We start from the raw sequence: 24,644 nt of genomic DNA on the forward strand, positions 1-24,644 counted from the left end.
TGTATTGTATGCTTTAATTTTAAAGGACAAGGGTATCCCAAATATTTACCAAAACATAGAGCGGCATATGTAAATGACCATTAACGGCAATCATGGGTTGCTGGTTTGGTGAAAGGTGTCAAAAATTCAAAACTTTATTACGTTCCTAGACCTTAGGGGAGGTACCCATTTACACCTAATAATGTCAAATTACCAAAACAGACTATGTAGATGGGACGGCTGCTTTTCCATTTTTGTAATACACCAGACACACCAGAAAGAGTGTGTTATCTTGAAGCAAAGCAGAGGAAGGAGAGATGGTAGAAAGCAAAGAATGGGTTTTATCTGCCTACGCTGCACAAGGTCTCCCAACTTCCCACCATCTCAAACTCCGTTCAACGAAGCTTACATTGTCCGTTGATTCCATCCCTGATCACCAAGTGGCAGTTCAGATCTTGTGGATCTCCATTGATCCATTTCTTCGCACCAGAATGAACGGTAGTCAAGAAGGACTTTACCTTGCCCAGTTTGAATTGAATCAGGTACCCACAATCATGGCTCATGCATAATTAATTAATTAATGTTTTATACTTTTGTTTCGATTCTTACCCTCAGATTTATTGTATTTTAATTAATTTTGAATAAAATATATGGGAAAAGTAGGTTGTGACAGCAATCGGATTGGGAAGGGTAATTAAGTCAAAAGACACCAGTTATGAGGAAGGAGACATAGTTTTGAATATGTTCTACCCGGTGGCGGAGTACTGTGTAGTACCGACCGATTTTCTTCGGAAGATTGATCCAAATGCTGGAATTCCATTACCCGATTATCTTAGTGCCCTTGGTATGATTTTCTTTGCACAATTTTTTTTTTCTTAGTCAGAAGGAAAATTATAGCACACATTTGTAATTTGGATCACGAATTACTTAGATATCTCTTCTTGTCGCCATCTCGATAATTACTTTGAAATTTTTTTGTCTTACACTCTAATATTCAAAAGTCAATAATGATATATAAAAATAAAAATGGGTCACGTTCAGCAGTCAACATTAGGGAGCCAACGATTTCTCTTAGTTAGAAGTTTCCGAATGGGCTGGTTTTTTATGAGGATGATAATTATGGTGAGGAGATCATCCTGGCAAAAAATCAGCCCAATCTGAAATTTCTAACCCAATCAAAAGTGATTTACAAATTAACAGTAAAAATGATCTCATCTTCACAAAAAATCAGCCCAATCTGAAACTTCTAGTTAAAAGTGGTTTACAAATTAATAGTAAAAATTGACCGTCCACAATTGTTCAACTTGTAAACCACTTTTTGATGGGGTTTGAAGTTTTGGAATGGGCTGATTTTTTGTGATGATGTTGTCTTCACCGTAGAGATCATCGTCACAAAAAATCAGCTAATTCTGAAACTTTTAAGCCACATAGGATAAAACGTTGGCTCCCTAAGCAAAGCACTACCCAAAAAAAATAAAAATAAATAGCATATACTAAAAATTAATCATACTAAAAGTTTTCTAAGCCTTTAATCACTATAAAGTGTTTTCAGAAAATATGCTTTCACCTTTGAGAATGGATTCAAATCTAAATTAATCATAAAAAAAAAAAAAATTGTTAACCAAAAGACCAATATGTTGGAGAAAGGGGGAACTATGAATACGAGGCTTAATTGGGGTATGACATACCCGAGAGTGGAGAAAAATACATACACTCAACTTATTGTTGCAATTTGGGTGAATCTCTGGCATGTAGATCTTGTTCATATATACTCGGAAGATTGTCCCTACTTTTTACTCTTGAGTAGTGGTTATCCCACCGAGGATTTGGGTCTTGAATTCATGAATATCTAAACATGAAACATATAGAATGGTGAAGAGAAGATGATAACGTTTGAGCCTAACACTTGAGTCCTTCAAGAGTAATTATATCGGTATCTATATGTTATTTGTGTATGATGTAGTATTAGTTGATATGCTTATAGAGATAATCAACATAAAGTAAAAATATGGAGAAAGGTGAAGAGTCCAAGGATTTTAGAATAAGTCGAACCAAGAGCGAGCATTATATAGGGAAAAAAAAAATTAGTATTTGACACCTAGAAGAAGAATACCAAGTTAAAAAAAAATAAATAATCTAGAAATGCCCAAAGCGATCACTTTCATTAACTCAGGTCAATTACACCTAAAAGAATGACGAGATCGATGATTTTGTCCATGTAACAAAAAATAAATGGTTGAAGTAAAAGTACTCTTCTGGAGTGCTATACAACAAATGTGTACCAATCAAATTAAAAGAAATTTTTTATAGGTTGGCTGTAATTAAGATCAATTATGCTTTATGAAGCTGAATGTTGGACGATCAAGAAATGTCAAGTTTGTAAATTGAGTTTAGAAGATACGAGGACCTTGAGATGAATAAGTGGAAAGATGAAATTAGAAATGAACGCAGAGTTTACATAGCCCCTCAGGAGTCTAAATGTAACTCATATTTCCAAACACTCATTTAGAGGATATACAAATGACAAAGAATGATGAAGTTGTGGTATTATGCAGGAATTGCAGGGTTTGCAGCATGGGTGGCAATACAAGTAATTGGAAACCCCAAGCCTGGAGAGAACGTTTTTATCTCGGCAGCCGCTGGAGGAGTGGGAATGTTTGCCGGACAATTGGCTAAAATGAAAGGTTGTCGAGTCATTGGAAGCACCGGATCTGATGAAAAGGTATGGTTGCCGCAAACTAAATATGGGGGAATATTTTAAAAGAAAAGAAAAAAAAAACTCTTGATGAGTAAACAGTCTTAACCACAAAGACAAGTGAATATTTTAGAAAAAAAGTTACAATCTATGAACCAATACTCATCGAAGGCCTAGTTGGACCCCCTTAAAGATATCTCCCACCCCCACCCCCACCCCCACATACTCCCCCATAAATTTTTCCTCGGGATACACAACTGCACATGTCAAGAGAGTATGTAGGAGGGACAGGGGGTGTCAGAAAATCACGACTCTTTCAAATATAGATAAGTTAGATGCAATATAATAAAGTGCGTAATTAAGATGCACTTGCTATAGTGCATCTTATCACATATCTCCAAAGACTTAGATATGCATCAATTAGGACCAATGTGCAAGACTTGGTAGAACGTTTGAATTTATGTACACTCAATAGCGCATTCTAACCATTATCCAAGAATAATTAATGAATTTATTTTACTACAGTTTTACCTATACATCCAATGTTAAATTATAAAATTGTGTCTTGTACAATTTAAATTTGATTTTCTATTTATGGTGTTTTACAAAATCATGCATAAAAGATTGATTAATTACTAGATTAGAGCATTTTACTTTGTATAGGTAAAACTTCTTAAAGAGGAGTTTGGATACAATGATGCCTTCAACTACAACAAAGAGACTGATTTAGATGCTGCCTTAAGCAAGTAAGTGTTCTTTCCTAACTTTTATTTTTTATTTTTTCGAAGTTATATATTTTGCAAGGATTTGAGTCATATATTTTACTGTTATAATGAGAGAAGGGTGAATCTGATCCTCAATAAATTTGATTGTAATCTTTGAGTGAGAAGTCATTTGAACACTTGGAAAATTTTAAGAGCGAAAGCTCTATCAACTCTACTTTATTTATATATATCAAACTCAATCCAAGGCCCAAAAGAGTGACTTTTATGTTGAGTTTAGTCCCACATTGGACACTCGTTGCCTTGTCTCTCTCCTTGTAAGCTCCTGGGCCTCTCCACTCATTGCCAATTGGTTTTGAGTTGGACCCGCAAATTTATCATTTTAAAAGATTCAGATTCATCCATGAGGATGAACCCAAATCCTGCAAGTGAATTGAATAGCTGCCTCTAGGTTCTAGAGCCAAATCATGTATAAAGAAGAGAATATTCAAATTCCTAGATAGTTAATATCATAAACCTTTTAATATTTGAATTTTATTATAGGTATTTCCCAAATGGTATTGATATTTACCTCGAAAATGTTGGGGGTAAAATGTTGGAGGCCGTTCTCAATCATGTCAATACTGGAGCTCGTATCCCCATCTGTGGGATGATCTCACAATACAATCAGGTATGTTCATCATCACCATCAATGAGGATAGCACAACGTTCAAAGAAAAAAAATAAAAAAAGCTCAAATTTGACGGCCCAAAACCATCAAATTTCATAAAATTTGATGGCGCTAAATAGTCGAATTTGGGAAACATCAACAATTTCAATGGACCCGGATCGTCAAAATTCAATTTCTAAATTCATCGGCCTTGGCTCGTAGAATTTTCCAGTTTTCACATAGTGTAGTATTAGTAGTTTTATGGTGATTTTATATTATATTTTGTCAGGTAATTTTTTATATTTATTATTAATTTGAAGTGCATTACTTTGCCAATGTTACATAGGTTTGGAATGAAAGAGAAGGTGTCAGGAATCTATTAAACATGGTGGGTAAAGAGGTGAGGATGGAAGGATTTTTAATAGGGTCATATCTGAATCGATTTGGAGACTTTGTTAAGGAGATGGAGAGCTACTTGAAACAAGGGAAGATTAGTTCCAAACATAAGATATACTATGGTATAGAAAGCTTTTTGGAGAGTTTGGGTTCTGTCTTCTCTAGCTCTAACATTGGAAAAGTAATTATTCAAGTTGATAAGGATATCAAAGATTAACAATTCATCCTTGTTATGGTTTGAATTTTTAGTGGCCCAGCCCTTATTTATCTGTATTTGGGCCTGGTACTGTCTTGTGTGGATTGTAGAAATGGTCTGGTTTGATTAATGAGATTGTGAGGGACTTAAAATTGTTAAATTTATTCCTTCAATTTTCAGCCTTTTCAATTTGGGCTTTTAAATAGGCCCGTCAGTGCTTTTAAAACGTAATTTTTAATGTGAACCTCTATTATTAAATGACTTGGGTTGGGTCAGGGTATCCTGAACGTGGTAATAATTTATAAGCCCAAACCCAGTAGAAGATCAATATCTGGGCCCACATTCAGTTTTGTCAAGGCCCCAAGTTTAAAGGGCTCCTCCCCAAGCTTATATATTTATCAGACCTTAAAATCAGTTGCAATGTTGTCTTTTTGGATAATTTCAAGTAGGTGTAATTAAGGTTTTGACCTTTGACTGATTTATTGTTTTGAAGTCAGTGAATAATACTTACATGAATTGCTATTGCCACACCAACTGAAAAAAGAAATTTACTTGCCCATATTCAATCCTTAAAAGGCTGAATTATCTCAGATGCATTCTCTCGTATTAAAACTCAGAACCACCCATTATTATAGTAAGTAATGGAACTCTTCCCTAGTTTGTTCCCCCCATGATGTGAGTTATCATCCCTTACTCACTTATAGTATCCCAAACATCTGAATAATATAATATAAATAATCGTAATACGCCACATAATCGTGAATTTGAATTGTACGATTGGATCGGATCGGTCAAACTTAATTACTGAAAAATTATCATAATATAATCTTAATACTGAAAATTAAGTGTCGACACTTAATTTTCAGCACATCCGAGGATGGCTTACTCTCCTATACTAATGTAAGACTATTGTCTTTTTAAAGAAAAATGTAACAAGAAGAAGCAATAGCGTATATTTGGAGCTCAATATGAAATCCTATTTTCTTGCAAGACCCATTCAGATAAGGGCAAACTCCAAAGATTGCTTCGAAATAACATCCTTGCGTTGACCCTTAATTTCCTAGCCTAGAACCGGGTTTTTAAGAGGAGGGGGGGAGGGTTCCAAATGTCCCATCATCACACGAGCTACTAAGCTAAGGATTCTATTATGTTACGATCAATTATGCATATCTTATGAGTAGGGGTGCAACTTGGTCCAGTTCAAACCGAGAACTGAACCAAACCGATAGCTTTGGGGTGGTTTGATTCAATTTGGAATAAGTTGCGGTTCGGTTTCGGATTACAAAAATGAAGAACTGATCAATTTGGTTCGGTTCTCAGATCAAACTTGTAAAGAACCGAACCAAGCCAAGAACTAAACCTCTGTGCAATAAATAAATATATATGTAAATAATAATTATTATGAATTATTTTAGGAGTTAAGACTTGGATTAGTATTTTTTGTGGATAAACTAATGACTTTTTATGGATAGATTAGTGATTATTGTATAAAATTTTATGTTTATTATATATTTGTTTTTTCATTAAAAAAATATTATTTACAATTTATAGAATATTGGCAATCCATAGAACCGAACCAAACCAAACCAAACTGATTTTAGTTCGGTTTGGTTCCAGTGGAATTTGGTTCAGCTCTGGTTCTTATTTAGTGGAACTGACCTATGTCGGTTCGATTCCAATTTGACCTTAAACCGAACCAAATTGCACCCCTACTTTTGAGCCTAACCACGTATTGCGTCTAATATGACTTTGTCAAAGCTTCACGTAATAAAAGCACTAAATATGATTTTTAGAAATATTGTATAAATTGACGTTAGAATGGGATAAGCAAGAGTGTGTTTTTGTCAAAACGTGAGTTTCTTTGTGTACTAGCTAGCTAAAAAGAAAAAAAGAAAAAACTGACATGGAGCTTGAAGGGGAAGCCTAACCAGATAGGCCCTCATTTAAATGGTAAAAGACCTGTACAATTGACACATCCATAGATCAGTATTGTTAAGCTCTTAATCAAGGAAGCAAATTACCTTAAAAAACAATCTCAAAACTCTGATTTTATACATAGTGGCACGTAATCATTTTATGAACATAACCATGATCAATGAAACAATGAAATGTTCTAATGACTATGAAAATTTTCATACTTGATCGTGTCTAACTTTTATTTGGGCGCACAAATCTAAAACAATTATGGGTCTAATCCCGTGATTTTCCTAAGCTAGAAAAATTCATATTCACTGAAAAATGAATTCTTCAGAATCATAGAGATCATATATCTTTCATAAATTGACTCCTACAACCTGAAAAAGTTATGTACAACCATGCAGATAAGGTGGGACCAGACTTGAAAAGCAACTAGACTGAAAAATGATTTAAGTTAAAGAATAGAATAATGATGAGAGAATGAACTTAACATTTTCTAGTAGTAGGACGTATAAGTATGGGAATATATGTATATTGGCAATAAGATGGCATCTTCCCACTAGGAGGGGTAGTAGGACCATCCCACTCATGGTCGATCCTCCTCATTTTTAGAGAACAAAATTGAGATGAGTTGGTGTTACGGGCAATTTTGTAATCTTTGTTACATTTAGAAGGATTATAGAGCACATCATAGAAGATTCCTCTCTAATTTGAGAGAGAGAGAGAAAGAGAGGAACACAAGTTTGATGTGATGTTCATGTGTGTGATAATGGTAATGGTTGGTGGTGGAGGAATCAGTGGCTTAAAATGAGGTGGTGTGGGGAATGCCCTAACCCAATACATGACTTGTGCATGGACAAGTACTCCTCCTCCCCTCTATGTTCATGCAATCTCTATGTGCCCCCCATAGAGCCTTTGCAAAAGAAAAATAAGAAAAAAAAAAAAAAAATCTCCCAACTAGTAATAAAACCTAGTGAACCCAATATTCTAATTATAGATTTTCATAAATAGATATTATGGTTTCAAAACTGGACCAATCCCAATTTGACTCGGTAAGTCGGGATGGGAACCGATTGAGCTACGTCGATTAAATGAAAAACTTGGCTGAGTGGACCAGTTTGGATTGGTTTTGTTATATAATAATAATAATAAAAATATGAACTTAAATATCTCACTTATGTGATTGTAGCATCTATTAATTCAGTTCTTAACAAACAAATAAACAAAAAGAATAATAGCTTTTTAATAGAACCTTCTGAACTCAAATTATCGCTTATATATATGTATATAGGGTGGCATTCGAACGTCCTAAAGAGGGCCAAACATTTTTTCAATGTATGGGTTAGAGATTTCATAATAGACTGATTTTTTGTAAGGATGATCTCTATGATATACGAAGGCCCTAAAGAGGCCCAAACATTTTTTCAATGTATGGATTAGAGGTTTTGGAATGGATTGATTTTTTGTGAGGATGATCTCTAATCATAGAGATCATCCTCACCAAAAATCAGCCCATTTCGAAACTTCTAACCCCATCAAAAATTGTTTACAAAAATCAGACGGTCCATGATTCTTCAACTTATAAACTAACGTTAGAAATTTCGAAATAAACTAATTTTTGGTGAGGATGATCTCTTTCTCTCTTTTCAAATTTTTATTTGTTACATTTAGGATTTATGTGAGCCTAATCCTGATTGTAAACAACTGTAGAAGTTATTTGAATGTTATGATGCTTGGTAGTGTTGAAAAAATAGTTTGAACCAAACTTTTATAATTATGTTTGAAAGGTGTGTTTTAATATTTAAGTAGGATGTGATAAATAATTTTAAAAGGTAGGGTGTAATAACTAAAGTTCAGGTGCTAATAGCTGCTCTCCTTTTGAATCCACTTCCTTCCCCACAACACCAATGACTGGTGCAGTACCAAAGGCCAAACAATGCTACAAAGTTAAAACAAGAGAGATTTACCCAAATTTGAGGCTTATTTTGTTACTTAACGTACCCTGGAGTGATTCTAACCGTGTAAATTTGTGCCAACTAAAAACATGATCTGATGATATAGGGTTATAAAAGACAAAATTCTAAGAATTTTTAAAAATATTTGAAAAAAACAGAAAAGTTAAGGTTCACTGTTAAATTTTAGTTTTAAATCCAAGAGTTCACCAGCCATCCATTTTCAACACTTAAGATAAGGTTAAAAAATGTTTTTTTTTTTCCTTCTAAATCTGAGTTTTTCATGAAATATATTAGGTTTTGAGGTTGAATAGCTAATTTTATCATTCATATGGGCCCAAATGTCTCTTAGTAAGATTTTAAATCTTACTAAATTAGTCATGGTAGTATAATTTATAAGTGGATCGTTAAGGTAACAAACTTGATAGTATGCCCGGTAAATCTCCCTCGAAACAATGATAGTGAGTTCCATCATTTATAAGTGATCCCCCTACTTAAAAAGTACACGTGGTTAATAAAACTTAATATAATAATCAAAGTTACTTTGCTTTAAAAAAATCAAAAAATATTTGTGATCACAGATACCTAAAATCCCTTTGATTAATTTTTAAAATTATAATAAAATATCGTTTTTACCATGTAATCTAGAAAATGACCACTTAATTAATATTTTAAATAAAAAAATAATCCCTTTAAATACATGCAACCTCTAGTCGATCATAATGTATCAAAGTGTCCATCCAAAGTGAATAAACATCGATCCTACCTTTTGATCATCAAATTCATCAATGGTGTCCAACATAGGACCCATCTCTCGTGCGGCCTATGATCGATCCTCTACAGTCTTGTAGATCATCTACATCAGGAGTACACTATAACAATAACAACTCATAAAGAGAGAGAGATGTGGGCGATGATTGGGGGAAAGCTGGTGAGCGTGAACCCTTTACCACACTAAAAGTAGACAATTTAAGAATCAGAAGTAAAGCCAATGTTGGAACATGTCTGATAAAAGAAACCTTTTTTTTATTCAGAAAGAGTCCCACCAAAATACCTCCAAATTTGGCAAAGTTCAAGATCCACCACTACATTTAGCAAAATTCCGGAAAAAATAAAGTATGGTTTTTATCCCTAAATTGGTAAATGAGGGTGGACATAATTAGTCTGGTTATTTAGAGAGGTCTTTGTTCAAATTTAGTAAGGGATCTTAAACCCCACTAAATTAAGCAAAACTTTTTTCATTCTAGTCTAAGAAACAGTTGTATTAAATGAAGAAGCAATGATACTCTAACAACATCTTCTAAATTTCTAATTAAACACCATAAGTATAATATTTATATTACAAACCACTCCCAAGTAAAAAAACATACACACACATACACATACACACTTAGATGAAAAGATAGACTAATAAAACCCATCAATTTCCACTCCCTTTGAATTAATTTTGGAATTTCTCAACACATGTTGGGCACATGGCACCAAGCACCAAGAGTCCAGTTATGGTCGGTGGTGGCGGTAGTTGTAGTGGTGGTGGTAACTGAAAGGGAAGATGGTGGTTGTTGCATGTCAAGCCCATTGTCCTCATCTGTCACGACCGATGATTGCCCATTTGATATCTCACCACCCTCATTGTAAAGATCGCCAACCAACATGGAAGATGGGATGATATCGAAGAAGCTGGACAGGTCATCATCGTCCATGGAATGGTTCTCATTTGTTGCTTCTTTCATCTTTAACCCTGCATGAATCAAAGAAATAAACCCATACTCCAATATACGAGAAGAAAAGAAATTGGGTTTCGATGGATCAAATATATTTCAAATCCAAACACAAGTAAAATCAGTGATCAACTGTCTGGGCATTGTAATAGTTATTATAGTGCCAAGATTGAAGGATTCTAAGCATGAATAAATAGACAAACAAACTAATGAAAAAGCTTAAATGGTTCTAATCAGATTAAAACAATGTTAAATTAATCCATCAATAATGCAAAAAACTGATCTACGTATGGTTTAGAGAAATTGCATCAAACTGAAAATCAGGATAAAAAAAGAGGGGATTTCTTGTATATCAAAAAATTTACCGATAGACGAATGAGCAGAGCTCGAATCATCCCATTGACTTGCATGACCTAATGGTTGTGTGGCGGGGCTCTCACTGAAAAATGACTTGGAAGGTGGGGCTTGTCCAATGAACCCATTTACACCAACTTTTTCTTCTTGAAATGGAATCAACTCTTTTCTCCTCACATTCTCACCACCTCCCATAGCTTCAGCCTCCTGAAGCAAAGCATCCAATAACCCACTATTGCTCCGAGCCAATGAGGGCGACATTCTATAATTATTCATGCTACTTGAGGCAACAACGTTTGCTGCTGACTGAGGTAATTGGTTTGAAGGGAGCTCAAACTTCATGGAGAACGATGAACTAGGAGGAGCTGTGACGTTTGGTTCAAAATGGGTTCGCAACATAGACATTGAATTAAGATCGTAATTGCCGGAATTGAATTGAAGAGAAGGTGTTGGCAACAATTGGGTTGTAAAATTCTGATTGAACAGAGATGATGATAGTGGTAGAGTTGAAGTTGGAGAGGAAAAAGGCTTAGAGAAGCCGCAATTGTTACCGCGAAACCGCTTGAGGTCATGAACTGGCATAGGAAGGAAAGGGGTATTGTTGTGGTGGCCCAAGAGAGATGTTGTAGAAAAATTCATAGAATCAAATTGGGGTAGTGGAGAGCCAAAATTGAGTCTTTGTTGTGGGGATGACGAAAGGGGTATCGGAGTTGGAGATGGAGAAGGGCAGGGCTGGTGGTTCGGGTGGAGCTGGAATGTTGTCGGTTGCTTCTGCACGTCTTGCGGGTAAAGAGGTAATCCGGCACGTTGGCGACGCTTCACTCGGGTATTCCAATAGTTCTTGATTTCGTTGTCGGTTCGACCAGGTAACTGCAGAGAGGAAATTAAATGGAGATTGATCACTTTGTTATCATTTAAGAATGAAACAAACAAGAAAAATAGATACAAAGATCATGGAATTATAATATAAGGAGAGAAAAATAAAGATAGATATACAGAGAAACGGGGGAGAAATGCAGAAATGACATAAAAGGGTAATTAAAAGTCAGAAAAACATAAGGAATTGAGAATTGAGTCAAAAAAGAAATTAAAAAACAGAGTCAATTAGCAATGTAGAAGCAAGTGAGATTGATGGGTATGAAGGGTAACTAGAGAAACAGAGCAAAATGAAGAGAAAATACAGGATACATTGCATGTGACCACGTAAGAATTTGGAAAACAGAGATCGATTAACAGATTAAAACATAGAAATGATATATTTTCTTTAAATTAAAAAAAAAAAAAAAAAAACAGGTTAATTAGATAGAAAAAATAGCCAGAGAAATATAGATTGTTGAGAAATGGCCAGAAATGAAACTAAAAAAATTAAAAAATAATGCCAACATCAATGCAGAAGAGAGAAAGAGTGAATGAGAGATATGGGTATGAAGGATAACAACAGAACACAGAAAAAGAAACAGATACCTGAGCAGCCATGCGAGCCCATTTGTTGCCAAGCTTGGCATGAAGTTCAAGAATTAAACGTTCTTCATCGGGAGAGAACGAACCCTTCTTGAGATTAGGCCTCAAATGATTGGCCCAACGAAGACGACAACTCTTACCACAACGAGAAAGACCAGAATTCTTCTGAACCGCATTCCAATTACCTTCTCCATGCTTCTTCACATACTCCATTAGGATCGAATCCTCTGCAGCAGTCCATGGACCTTTCTTCAACACCGTACCATCTGACCCACCACTCGACGAACCATCATCGCTCACAGCACCACCTTTATTAGCCATCATTCGTCCACCTTTTCTGCCCCCTCACAAATACAACCCAAAGTTTTTTTAAAAAAAAATAAAAAATGAAAAATTCTCTGTGGATGTACTTCTCTTGAATTTTATTGGGTTTTTTACCCTTTTGAGAGAGACTTCTATGAAACTGTACTTTAGGGGAAGAAACTTAAAAGAGATTTCTCTCCTCTCTCTATAACAGACAGAGAGAGAAGAGAGGAGAGAAAAAGGAAGGCAGAGTGGGTAGTGGGTTTCTCTGTTTTATTCCTCTTTTTGTGCTCTTTGAAGAGAGAGAGAAGGAGATGTTTACATTGGATTCAGAAATCTTTTTGGATTTGGCAGAAAGGGAGAGAGAGCTGTTCTTTGTGGGGTTGGGGAGGTAGAGAGAGGTGGCCCCTGAGATGAGATTTGGAGAGTACCGTGTGGGACCCACAAGAGGGGCTTCATCACAAAGCCAACAATTTTGAGGGGGGCCTTCCATTTCGGTCCGGGTACTACTCCAGCGCAGGCTACGTGGTACACCCTTCAACGCTTATTCTTCCACATCCCCCGCTTTTTCTACCTTTTGAACCTATCGGATACTTATGAATACGGGTTGACCCTGATCTAACCCATCCCAATTTCCCTTTGTCTGCAAATGGTTCAAAATCATACCTACAAGACCTGGTTCATGTTTAGATCAATTCGATTATCAGAGTACAATAATACAATATGTAAGTAGGGATTTGTGTGTACGAATGTATAAGTAGAATCCGAACCAGTTCCTAACGAAAATATAACAAGATCAACCAAGATAGTTTTGGTATTGATTCGATCCAAACCTATTTCACGTTCAAATTCGCTCCAACATTTAAATTGGTCAATATGATGATGGGGAGCTAAGATTGTTAGTCGTCTGATCATTAAGTTCAATCCTCCCATCTTAGAATTGTCTCGTAATCCCTCGACCAGCAAAGCAAAATTACCAGACTTACTAGAATTTAAGTTAATTTATGGACTAATTTTGAAAATCACGTCAAGTAATTAAGAATTTAATGAACAGTAAATGTAGTATATGTACTCATAACTCTTTGAAGAAATATTGATACAAGTGTACTTATTTTATTTTTATTGTTTTTGGCGTCTTCTGATAGACGTTGCTAATCCTCAAAACTTCTTTTTATGGAAATTTTAGGGTTTTCGGATACTTATGAGTTTGAGTTGACCCTAATCCAACCCAACCCGATTAACCATTAGCTCCAAATGATTCAAAATGAAACTTACAAACCTAGTCCCTGTTTGGATCGATTGAGATTATTAGAGGACAATACTACAAAAAGTAAAGTAGGGATTGTATGGGTAGATTATGGGTCGGGTCAACAATGTTAGAAAAAAACTCTCATATCCGGAGTATTAATCAACAAGAACAATAATAATCTCACAAGACACAAGATATATTTGATTCAATCAAAGCATCAACCGACGTCCACGGGCTAAAACGACGATTTTACTATGATAACCAAAGAAGAACTGGATTACAATTTAGTAAACATATTGGGTTGTGTCATGTTCAGGTCGACACACACATAACCCATGAACACGATATGATGACCTGGTCACAAAAATGATATATATATATATATATATATATATATATATGGGTCATGTTCGACACCCTATTAATTGCCCTACGTATTTTGTCCTACATGTATTATAAGTTTGGGAATGAGCTGATTTTTTGTAAGGATGATCTCAATGACGAGGAGATTACCTTCACTAAAAATCAACCTATTCCGAAACCTCTAACCCTATTAAAAGTGATTTACAAAAAATAAACGGTCCACGATTATTCAACTTGTAATGGGATTAGAAGTTTCAGACTAGGTTGATTTTTTGTGAGGATAATCTCTATAATAGGACGAAACACGTAGGGTACCAAACATTTCCCTATATATGTATCACAATCATTTAAATGGGTTATATATGTACTGATTGTACACGGGTCAACACTACATATTAGTGGCACGATAATAAAATGTGTTAAAATGGATTAGATGGGTTATTGTCCCTTATCCAAACACGACCAATTTAATAATCAGGTTAGACGTGTCAACACGATTACAATCCAAATGCTATTAGATTCAGCTCAAACCCACTAATTTCATGTCATTTTTTAGTTGTGTTAAGAATTGACATTCTTAGACTTACTCACTTACTAAAAGTCAGAATCACGGACTACTGACGAGATAATGGAGAACTTGGACTTTTCATTTCAAATGTCCAAAATGCCTTCTCAAGACTGAAATTACCGAAATGTCATTATACATTATTTAATATTATCTTATGGATTATATCATGTCATCATGTAGGCCTAATCATGTTCAAATTCATTTGAACATTTAAATTGGTCGACACAATTATGGAAAGCTAAGATTGTTAGTCATCTGGTAATTAGACCAATCTCCATGACTTAGAATCATGTGATAGCCCACAACCAAGAAAAAAAGTTGGCGAACTCCCTGAGGCTAAAGTTAATTAATAATCTCAAATGTCACGTGAGTAGATAATTTAACAAGTAGTAAATATGGTACGTATACACATACCTTTTTGAATTAATGTTGATACAAGGGTAATTATTTTGCTTTATTTTATTTGGTCTTCTCTGGTAGATGTTTCTATCCTCCTTGTAAACTCTTTTTGTTGTGAAATTTTAAGTTTACAGCCCCCCCTCCATAGCCATGGTTTTTAAACTCGTCCGAGACCGAGACGTATCGCCCGAGTTAACTCGGTATCAGAGTTGAACAAGACCAACTCACAAAGTGATTTTTTTGATCGAGTTTTATATCTTATGTACAAATTTTCAAGTTATCTCATGAGACGCCTCAAACGTATCGGAAAACTCGTCCGAGACGACTCGGTATCGGAGCTGAACGAGACGAGACGCAATACCGAGTTTAAAAACCATGTCCATAGCTGCAGAAGTAGGAATAATGGCATAAAAAATAATACAGTTCCCATAAAGTAGAGACTCAGAAACAGGTTCACGAACAATCCAATGTAAGACGATTTTCAGTGTTGGTTATCCAATTACAGAAACGACCCCATAGGCTTTCGCTTTCGCATCTCTCTAAAATTGCAGTCGTGATAAAATCGTGTCACGTGCAATACTTTATGGAATTGAATGTTGGTCATGTGAATTAAGTAAAGATATATAGGTATAGGGTAGGTATGCTTCTAACCTCAAGGGGTTAGCCTAGTAGAAAGTTAAGCCTTGATAAGCTCATCAAGAAGATAAGTCAAGTGTTCAAAATCCCATGAAACTATGAATTCTTTGGGGCCACCCTCTAAGGTCTGGTTGACTCTTGACTCAATCAATTGCATGTAAGACTTTCCAAGGGGGCGTGCCTAAGGCATTGATGCAACACCTTTAAGTAAAAAATTTGCATAATATAATGCATGATCAGCTATACTTTTTGAAAATGAATGTTCAATCAAGAAAGAATATGTTAATAGATTGAGCATTGTGACGATAATAATGTTGAGATAAATTAGGTAGATACAAAAGAAAAGATAAAATTAGAACTGAAAACTATCTTGGAAATGTTGGAGTAACACTTTAGGCTAGTTGGTCCAAGTCCATCTAATTTTATGGGTCTGGATTTAGTGTTAAGGCCAGCAGAGTTCCCTGCTTGGCTTACGGTGTAAATGGATGGGATACTTGGGTCAACCCAATTCTGATCCATGGAATAATGGGTTCCAAATGGATCAAAAAGGGTAAGATTCGACCACTCCAAAATGCTTACCAGACCCTGTTCATGTTTGGTCCAATGCCAAGGTTATAGGGCAATGCAATCTCTCTCTCTCGGCAGGGCTTGTATAGTCAAAACTAATTTGATTTATTAATGGATTGAGTTTCCAATAATAAAAATTTGGAGTGCAATGTAGTTATCTTTCCTAAACTCAGTAAAAGTAAAAAAGACAAAAGTGATACCAATCATAGAGATTTAAGGTTTGTTCTTTACAGAAGCCAACTACAACTTAAGAACCTGACTTCTGGAAGAAGCAAAAGCCTAAAACTTGAAAAGTCACATCCAGCAAAAACTTGTTCATTACAAAAGCACATAAGCCAGAAATTAATATTCGTTTAACAATTTTTTATTACTGGATTCTGATAAAATGACCAGAATACCTTTAACGTTGATCATGCACCTAAAATGCACAAAAAATGAGTAAAATACTTTAATAAATATATAATTACTTTAAATATATATAAATTTATATTAAAAATTTATAAAAAAAATTATTTTTAATTTAAATAAATTTATAAATTTTATAATTCTATCGAAATTTCAATAGCATCTCCTCTTAAAAATAAACATATAATAAAGAAAATACCAACATAATACACAATCCAACATCCACATAAAAATGAAGGGTGTTTTGATAATAAAATAGTGATGATAAATTACTTTTGATCTTAGTAGTAAAGATGAAAGGTATTTTGGTAATTCTTTTTTTGTTTTTTAAGGTTAAGTTTAGTTGAAAATTTGATGAAAGATGAAAGATATTTTTATAAAGATGAAGGGTATTTTAGTATTTTCATTTTATTTTTTAAGGTTAAATTTAGTTGAAAATTTGATTAAAGATAAAGGGTATTTTGATAATTGGTAAAGATAAAGGGTATTTTGATAAAAATGAAAGGTATTTTGGAAGATAAAGGGTATTTTGATAATTTTCGTTTATTTTTTAAGGTTAAGTTTGGTTGAAAATTTAATTAAAAATGAAAAATATTTTGATAATTTCCTTTTATTTTTTACGCTTAAATTTAGTTAAAAATTTGATTAGAGATTAAGGATATTCTAGTAATCTCATTTCATTTTTCAAGGTTAAATTTGATTGAAAAATTAATTAAAGATGAAGAGTATTTTGGTAACTACACTTGAGTCATTTTGCATTTTTGACTTCCCGTAAAAGTCATTTGAAGAAATCCCTCTTGAACGACTTCTTTTAAGAACTACCTTTGGGTTTAAATTGAAATTCACAAGAGCTAAAAGAACCCAAACGAACATCATGTATTTAACTTTTTTTACTTAAAAACAAAAAAAACTGACTATTGAAGTCCAAAAGAACAAGGCCTTAACAACCCAATATAAACAGCTATTTAACATTAAATGTATGGGAAATGTTCAGCAACAAATATTTTGGCAAAACATTTTTCAAAATATGGGTTAGAGGTTTTGGAATGGGCTGATTTTTGGTGAAGATGATCTCTACGGTGAGGAGATCATCCTCATCAAAAATCAGCCCATTCCAAAACTTCTAGCCCCATGTTTATAAGTTGAAAAATCGTGGACCGTCCATTTTTTGTAAACCATTTTTGATGAGTTAGAAGTTTTGGAATGGGCTGATTTTTGGTGATGATGATCTCCTCACCGTAGAGATCATCCTCACCAAAAATCAGCTCATTCCAATACCTCTAACCCATGTTTTGAAAAATGTTTTGCCAAAATGTTTGTTGCTGAACAGGACCCTAAATGTATATATCAAGCATCATCTAGCTATAGACAACCCACGACTAAATTATTAATCATCATTTTCTAATTAAAATGAAAAAAAAAAAAAATACGCACACACACACACACAATCTATTGGGTTTCCCATTATACTGCCTTATTAAGAACTTTTTAAGGGTGAAGGATACCAGTACATAGTCCTTCCAGTTGAATCTTTCAAACTCGTGTTTTTATTCAAATATCACTAGATTTTACATTTATAGATCCATTGAATATCCTTTTTTTATCATTCCTCAGATCTTCGAATCTCCTAAATTCCCCAACTCATCACAGAGGTCTGAAACCAGAATGTCAACAGTCTTGAATCCAAGACTAAACTTGATCTGTTCACTCTCCTTAGCATCAATTCTAAAATGTGGTTTGGAAATCCAAATAGAACTCAGGAAACAGTCAAATCGTGTAATTCCGTACTGATGCAACTCTATGGTAGAGATGGAAAATCTGCTCCCTGAGATACAAATGGTATAAAATAAAACTGCCTGTTAATAATGCAACCAGAAATCTGCTCCTACCAATCATAGATTGAAGTCAGTTCTCTCATCCTTAATTCAGAGCTGCAAAGCCAGGTCTGGTAGTTGGCAGTCAACAATGACACCTGAAGACTGCCTCACTGGAGACCCGGGTGATTGGAAACGAATGTTCAAGTCAGGGGGAAGTGTGTCCTGTTTCTTGTTGGGTTGGGTATGAGGGCTAAGTCCTTGCCAAGAAGACTGCATCTGAAACCTCGACAATTCGGTTGTTACTAATTGAGGAAACCCCATTGGTCTGTTGTGTTGGAAGTGGGGTTCATTGTCAGGAGCGTCCTTGCGATACTGTGAAAAAGATTGGGGGAGATCCCGAGCCACATTACCAATCTGCATTTTGGGGGGTACTGAATTGTCCATGGATTTGAACTGTGCAGCCCCTACAGTCATCCATGCCCGAGCGGCAGCATTGGCAGCAGCACTGGAATCATCTCTTCTCAAGGATGGATCTAATGATGTAACTTGTCGATGATCAGCCGTTATTGGGTTCAAGGATTTCTGTTGATTTTGAGTCTTCTCAGCTAACATTCTCATAACCTGAACTGGGTCACTAAGATGCTCGCTATTTCCATGGGGCATGAAATCATAGGACAAAGTGCTCATTTTATGATTATCTGAACTGCTACTCACAGCTTTTCCATTAGGCAATCCTCCTGCAACAACCCCACCATTTTCTGGGTGCTTCGAGATTACAGATTGCTCAACATTCCTGTTTCTAGAAGCCACCTCCAGAAACCTAGAAGAAGACATTTCTGAACCATGCTCGAGCTGCTTTTGTGAAGCAACATCAATGGTCTTCCCACTAGTCGAAGATGAGCAATTCGACTCAACTCCATTAAATACATTTTTTTCAGATCTTGCATAGTTCATCAGCAATGGGTTCTGCTGTTGATAAAGGGCATTAACAATGGGTTTGGCTCCAGCCATACCAAACAAAGCCGGTTCCCCTGTAGGCCTACTAAAGTAGCGCTCCTTAGCAGAATCTGGAAACTTATCGCAAGCCTTCAAGCCCTCTGCTGTCTTGCCATTATTTCTTGAGTCAGCTATACATTGCAAATTTGGATCTATCTGCTTCTGAGTATTGTTTTCGCACATTAGTACAGGAGTTGAAAGGGGTCCATATTCTCCTACCTTCAACCCCTGTGTAGTCTTGTCTGCCTTTTCTGACTCAGCTGTACTAGGAAAATTTCTTTCTGGCTGTTTTTGTGTATGGTTTTCTAGAATTAGAACAGGGGTTGGTAGGGGTTCATATTCTCCTACCCAACCACGACCGAACTTGAACCCCACAGGAAGAGCTTGTTCAATTCTTCGCGAGACGATTTTCCAAGCAAAAGGTCCAAGAGTTGCAGCAAATCGAGACAGACTTCTTGCATAAGAATGATCTGCATGAAGCCCAACCTGATTCAGAAAATTCAAACTGGATGAGTACAGAAGCTAAGGATACATGATGAAAAATCAGTTTTGGTTACATACGGTGACCAGTTGCTTGTTTTCACCCTCAAAGATTGAAAACATCGATTCCGTTCTGACCATAGATTGATTGGAGATATTGTAAGTTGCACGACGATTCTCATCTTGCACAAATGGTTTCCTTCCAAATTTAGGTGGGCAACCCTTCCCTATAACAGAAAGCAATCAGAGAAATTACAAACAAATTATGATAAAGAAAGTGTTTGATAAACATTTTCCTCCATAACTTGTAAATCTAGATAAAGAATTAAAAAAAAACCAAAAACCAAACGACAATCAGTCACATTGTCCTACTACCATGATACCTAGATACTTCAACCAAGAAAGGTTACCCATAACATTACAAAACGGAACTGATATACTGATAGCAGAATACCAATTTCCCAGCATGGTTACAACCAGCCCTTAATATCCCACATGTTCTCTTTAAATGATTGCATCTCAGATTTTAGAGAATCATACCTGAAAGTTGTACTTCTGCCTTCTCTAGTTTATTCTCAATTAGGGAAGAACTCCCAACTAAAGGCCTATCGCCATTGCTAGGCCTCTCATAACCACCAGCTTGTAACATGTTTCCCCAGACACGTGTGTCTCCCATTGTGGCAAGGTTGGCACCTGATGAGAAATCAGAGCCAACAGGTTCTTGTGCAGTCTTGCATGGGGACTTCTTTATTGGCTTCTTCACTATAGGGTTGGACTTGGCCTTTAGCTCTCTATCGCATTCATTGTGTTCAAAGTCAATCCTTAACTTCTGGAATTTCATTCTTGCCAGCTCTTGAATGGACCGTGCCTTATCGAAAATAACCAAGTGATAAAATCAACACATTAAAACAAAATAGGCTAAACAAAAATGAATGCAAAATGAAAGAAAGAAATAGAAATCATACCTGTTTGAAGTATATGGTTTCTGGTGCATTATACTGCATTGCATTTGTGCAAACTAAGAAAACATCATTCTGTAATCAAAACAAAAACTTTAGAAGCCAACACATGATAATATCAAAAGCCAAAAGGACATTGTTTTATGCTACAAACAGTAGTTCTTGACCTTACCAGGAAGAATTTGCAAATATAGTTACTTAAACAATGAATAGAGGAGATAAGTATTACAGCTACTTTCACTATGGATCTTGATGCAGTGACCAATGGAACGAAGAACCCAAGATAGCAAAATAAAATATAATCAATAAAAATGTATCCAAAGTACTTCAGATTTTGGCAAGCAATGGGTCAACATTAACTAATTTATTCCTTTTTTCATCCTATGGATCTTGATGTATGTGATTTGCAGAGGATATTGTGTAAGTTGATGAGACTAGAGTAGTGATGAAAAACACATGGAGGCATACCTTAGAAGCTAAGGGCGTAACAAGCAAGACCATGACCATATAAATGAAGTGCAACTTTACCATGGACACTAACGGGGATGATATTTTTCATAATTTATGGGCAAATAGACATATCCACTTATCCACTAGTCACAAATAATTAAAATAGGAGTAATGATTTTTTGACGCCCCCCTCTGACACATGCCCCCCTACACCCCATCACAGAACCATAGATCATTTGCCTCGAGATACACATAGCTATATACTTTTTCTTGTGCATCATGAGGCAAATGATCTACGGTTCTGTGATGGGTTGTAGGGGGGCGTCACATTATCCCGGCTCTGAACAGATGGAAATTCTGCTTTAAAATAATTAACAAATCTATACATATTTAATCAATGTGCAGGAAATGCCCAAACCGAAAACTTTCATTATTGGATTCTATTATAGATAAAAGTAGAGAGATTGGTTAAAATATCACTGATAGAATTAGTGTAACGGCTAGATAGCATACGTGCTTTCAAGGTGTTAAGTGAACAACGTACCAATCAAACTAAATGGAAACTTTTACAAGACAACATTACAAGAAGTTATGCTTATGAGACTGAATTTTGAGCAAACAAGAAATAAAATGCTGTAGAAATAATGATTTTGAGACAGATGGGTAGAAAGGAAAATAAATAAATAAACAAAACATAATCACATTCAAAGAATCTAGGAAGAACACACATACGAGATAAAACAAATGGAAAGTCGAATAATCGTTTATCCTTTTAACTCAAAGACCTCCGGAATGTAGGATAATTTATGTACATTAATGAACATTCATATGTTTTCCAGTGTAATTAGCCGTAAAATGCAAAGATTCGCCCCTCAATAAGAATATATCATTTTTTTATGTTATAATTATTCAAGTTTGTGAAAAAAAACCACTTAGGATTGAAAAGATCACATTATATGAGTGCCCACCTCAAATTGTTCCAAGTCAGAGTATGCTCCCTTTGCCATCTTTTTCCTTATAGTGCCGAAATCCATCGGATGCTCAATCACATCGTGATAATCAGGAAGCTGTGATGTTAATTAAAAAAAACACTCTCTCATAAAAATTCAACATAAATATATAATTTTGATATTAAAAAAAAAAAAAAAACCTACAAATACCTCTTCCGGATCAACCGGGTCTGCAAAAACACCATATGTATCTTTCCTGCCACATTCATACCCCCAAAAAAATCACAAAAAAGCCCTTTATCCAAGAAATTATAAGAAACAGATTGAATGTATGCTCTACTTCTGAAGTTTATCGAGAATCAATTCTAACTGTTTCCTGTCCGGTAATGGAACCCTTGATGGACAATCAATCGGCGAGCCTAAATAAATAAATCAAATCAAGAATCAAATCATTTAATTAACATTGAAAAACAGAGAATCAAGCAGGATCCACAATTTAAAAAAACAAACCTGGAACAGAAACAATCCGATTTGAATCCTGATTTTGCCCTGATGTCTACAAACATCCATAATTGTAAATAAAGTCCAAATTTTTACAATAACAGACACAAACATAAATATGTACAGAACTAAGGAGACAGACACAGAGAGAGAGAATGTGTGTGTGACAGACAGAAAAGGAGAAGATGAGAGAAGATTCCGTATGTATGTGGGGTTAACTGTGACAGTTGACCCGACCGTTAAAATCAAGAGCAATAGAGAGAAAAAAAAAATGTCCAATTAGAAAAATCTAAAAATCTGAATGAGAGATTAGCTGAGCTGGACAATCTGAAAGAGAGATTACATCTCACTTCCTACAAAATAGTTCTCATAATAATACCTTCTTTTGATCCCTAGATCCGATCCATCGCACATCAACCTCATCATCTCCGCATTCAGAGGAACCATCGACAGCAGCACCAGATTCTGTAGCAGAACCATGGCCCACCACCCTTTCTTCTCTTCTTCTTCCTCCTCCTCTCTGACTCGCTGAGTCAGCTCCATCAAAACCCACTACATTATTTTTATTATTTTTATTATTTTTATTATTATTATTATTATTATTATCCAATTTTAGCACCAACTTCAACTTCTTCGATCTCCCTCTTTCATCCTCCTCGTCATCATCGTAAAAGTCATCGATGTATGTCAGATTCCGACGACGTGTACTACGACGTATCTCAGATTCCGGGGGATCCCGGTGACTTCCAGCGTGGCATGAGAGATCTGCTTTAGATGGGCGGCCTTTCTTCTTCTTTACGATCTTACCCATCTCTCTCTCTCTCTCTCTCTGCTTCTGCTGTACTGCACTATTTTTCTTTTCCGCTTCGCATTCATCGAGTGGGCTTTTGAGTCCGAACCTAAATCCTAGGCTAAGGTTCGGAGTGGTGGGGATCGACGAATACTTGGACGACGTTAGCGTTGAATTAGACGGCGTTAGTGGTTCCAGCTGTCTAGGACTTGTTATGTTGCGTACTGCCCTTTCTTACAAGACATTTTGTTCTTTTTATTATTGAAAATTTATTTAAAAAGTCTAAAATTAAATATAATTATTGAAAAAGTATTAATTTTTACATATTTATTAAAAAGCCAATAAATTGACACCTAAAATGTTGATTTATTTTTTAATTAAAAAAATAAATTCGATATTTAAGTATCAATTTTTTTTTTTAATATTTTTTCGACACTTAAAGGGTAGAATATATTTAATATGACCATTTTATGAATGTTATCTATCCATTGTAAAAATTTAACCGTTGCATTCTATATAAAGTTATATTATCCACTCATTTATCTCACTCTCAGAATTTTCATTCTCTTTTTAATTCTTATAATTATGTCATAAAATTTTATAATTCAATCGAAGATGTCTACAAGATTTATTATTTATCGTTTCGGAGGTTACACTGAAGGTATTACGTATATTGGTGGAAATATGCATATTTTATTGACTTCATCAAAAATTTCATATTCCGAGTTACAATCTTTTTTTTTTTTTGTAATATTTGATAATAATTTTCGAAAGATCAATTATCAATTTAGATAATGAATTTTTTTTATAAATCTGATTTATTTTATAAATTTTAAGAAAATGTGACTAAAACTTACACTAAAATTGATTGTAAAAATCAATTAGAATTAATTAAGAGTTAAAATATCAAAATATGTAATTAGATTATATCAGAAAAAAAAATCCAACGTATGCATTAGTTCATTGGGTAGTAAGTCATTCTTATATGTCGTATTTTAGAATAATAAAATCAAATGCTAAAGAAAATTTTAATTCATAAATAATGAAATTGTGTATGACACCAATAATCGGATTATTGTATTATATGTAAAATAATTGAATTACATAATAAATGTAAATTAAAGAGTTTTATTTGAAATTCTTGATTAGTTTCAGGGATTAAAAATAAA

The 24,644-nt window shown here is 34.9% G+C and overlaps 3 protein-coding genes across 4 annotated transcripts; 1 reads left to right on the forward strand and 2 right to left on the reverse strand.

Moving 5' to 3' along the window:
* The first annotated feature begins 235 nt into the window (after positions 1 to 235).
* LOC147411590 (2-alkenal reductase (NADP(+)-dependent)-like) lies at positions 236 to 4,797 on the forward strand. Its single transcript, XM_086450113.1, has 6 exons — positions 236 to 521; positions 643 to 823; positions 2,535 to 2,701; positions 3,338 to 3,420; positions 3,940 to 4,066; positions 4,392 to 4,797. The coding sequence occupies exons 1-6, from the start codon at positions 297 to 299 to the stop codon at positions 4,656 to 4,658; spliced, it is 1,050 nt and encodes a 349-aa protein (XP_086306239.1). The 5' UTR covers positions 236 to 296; the 3' UTR covers positions 4,659 to 4,797.
* Positions 4,798 to 9,789: 4,992 nt separating this feature from the next.
* MYB120 (myb domain protein 120) lies at positions 9,790 to 12,770 on the reverse strand. The gene is made up of 3 exons (XM_086450115.1): positions 12,046 to 12,770; positions 10,593 to 11,451; positions 9,790 to 10,247 (listed from the first exon to the last, which is right to left on the reverse strand). The coding sequence occupies exons 1-3, from the start codon at positions 12,364 to 12,366 to the stop codon at positions 9,964 to 9,966; spliced, it is 1,464 nt and encodes a 487-aa protein (XP_086306241.1). The 5' UTR covers positions 12,367 to 12,770; the 3' UTR covers positions 9,790 to 9,963.
* A 5,201-nt stretch (positions 12,771 to 17,971) lies between these two features.
* Positions 17,972 to 23,590, reverse strand: LOC147411592 (DNA-binding bromodomain-containing protein). Of its 2 annotated transcripts, XM_086450122.1 has the most exons (9): positions 23,065 to 23,590; positions 22,695 to 22,740; positions 22,525 to 22,603; positions 22,395 to 22,440; positions 22,203 to 22,301; positions 20,791 to 20,859; positions 20,366 to 20,693; positions 19,907 to 20,052; positions 17,972 to 19,831 (listed from the first exon to the last, which is right to left on the reverse strand). In XM_086450122.1, exons 1-9 carry the CDS (start codon positions 23,494 to 23,496, stop codon positions 18,458 to 18,460), a joined length of 2,619 nt encoding a protein of 872 aa, XP_086306248.1. In that variant the 5' UTR covers positions 23,497 to 23,590; the 3' UTR covers positions 17,972 to 18,457. The 2 variants fall into 2 exon arrangements, with proteins under 2 accessions (XP_086306248.1, XP_086306252.1); XM_086450126.1 differs by lacking the exons at positions 22,525 to 22,603; positions 22,695 to 22,740 and having other exon boundaries at positions 23,065 to 23,376.
* Positions 23,591 to 24,644: the final 1,054 nt, after the last annotated feature.

This window comes from Akebia trifoliata, chromosome 1, assembly GCF_017979445.1.
Source record: "Akebia trifoliata isolate Shusen 1 chromosome 1, ASM1797944v1, whole genome shotgun sequence".
NCBI lineage: Eukaryota > Viridiplantae > Streptophyta > Magnoliopsida > Ranunculales > Lardizabalaceae > Akebia > Akebia trifoliata.

What these genes read in the sequence shown, in the direction of transcription:
- LOC147411590 (XM_086450113.1), top strand. Translation starts at nt 297, where the DNA reads ATGGTAGAAAGCAAAGAATGGGTTTTATCTGCCTACGCTGCACAAGGT. An exon ending in CCCAGTTTGAATTGAATCAG is followed by an intron (nt 522 to 642) that starts GTACCCACAATC and finishes TGGGAAAAGTAG; the next exon opens with GTTGTGACAGCAATCGGATT. An exon ending in CGATTATCTTAGTGCCCTTG is followed by an intron (nt 824 to 2,534) that starts GTATGATTTTCT and finishes GGTATTATGCAG; the next exon opens with GAATTGCAGGGTTTGCAGCA.
- MYB120 (XM_086450115.1), bottom strand. Translation starts at nt 12,366, where the DNA reads ATGATGGCTAATAAAGGTGGTGCTGTGAGCGATGATGGTTCGTCGAGT. An exon ending in GGGCTCGCATGGCTGCTCAG is followed by an intron (nt 11,452 to 12,045) that starts GTATCTGTTTCT and finishes TCCTCTCTGCAG; the next exon opens with TTACCTGGTCGAACCGACAA. An exon ending in CTCTGCTCATTCGTCTATCG is followed by an intron (nt 10,248 to 10,592) that starts GTAAATTTTTTG and finishes TGATTCATGCAG; the next exon opens with GGTTAAAGATGAAAGAAGCA.
- LOC147411592 (XM_086450122.1), bottom strand. Translation starts at nt 23,496, where the DNA reads ATGGGTAAGATCGTAAAGAAGAAGAAAGGCCGCCCATCTAAAGCAGAT. An exon ending in ACCCGGTTGATCCGGAAGAG is followed by an intron (nt 22,302 to 22,394) that starts GTATTTGTAGGT and finishes TTAACATCACAG; the next exon opens with CTTCCTGATTATCACGATGT. An exon ending in AAAACAAGCAACTGGTCACC is followed by an intron (nt 19,832 to 19,906) that starts GTATGTAACCAA and finishes TTTCTGAATCAG; the next exon opens with GTTGGGCTTCATGCAGATCA.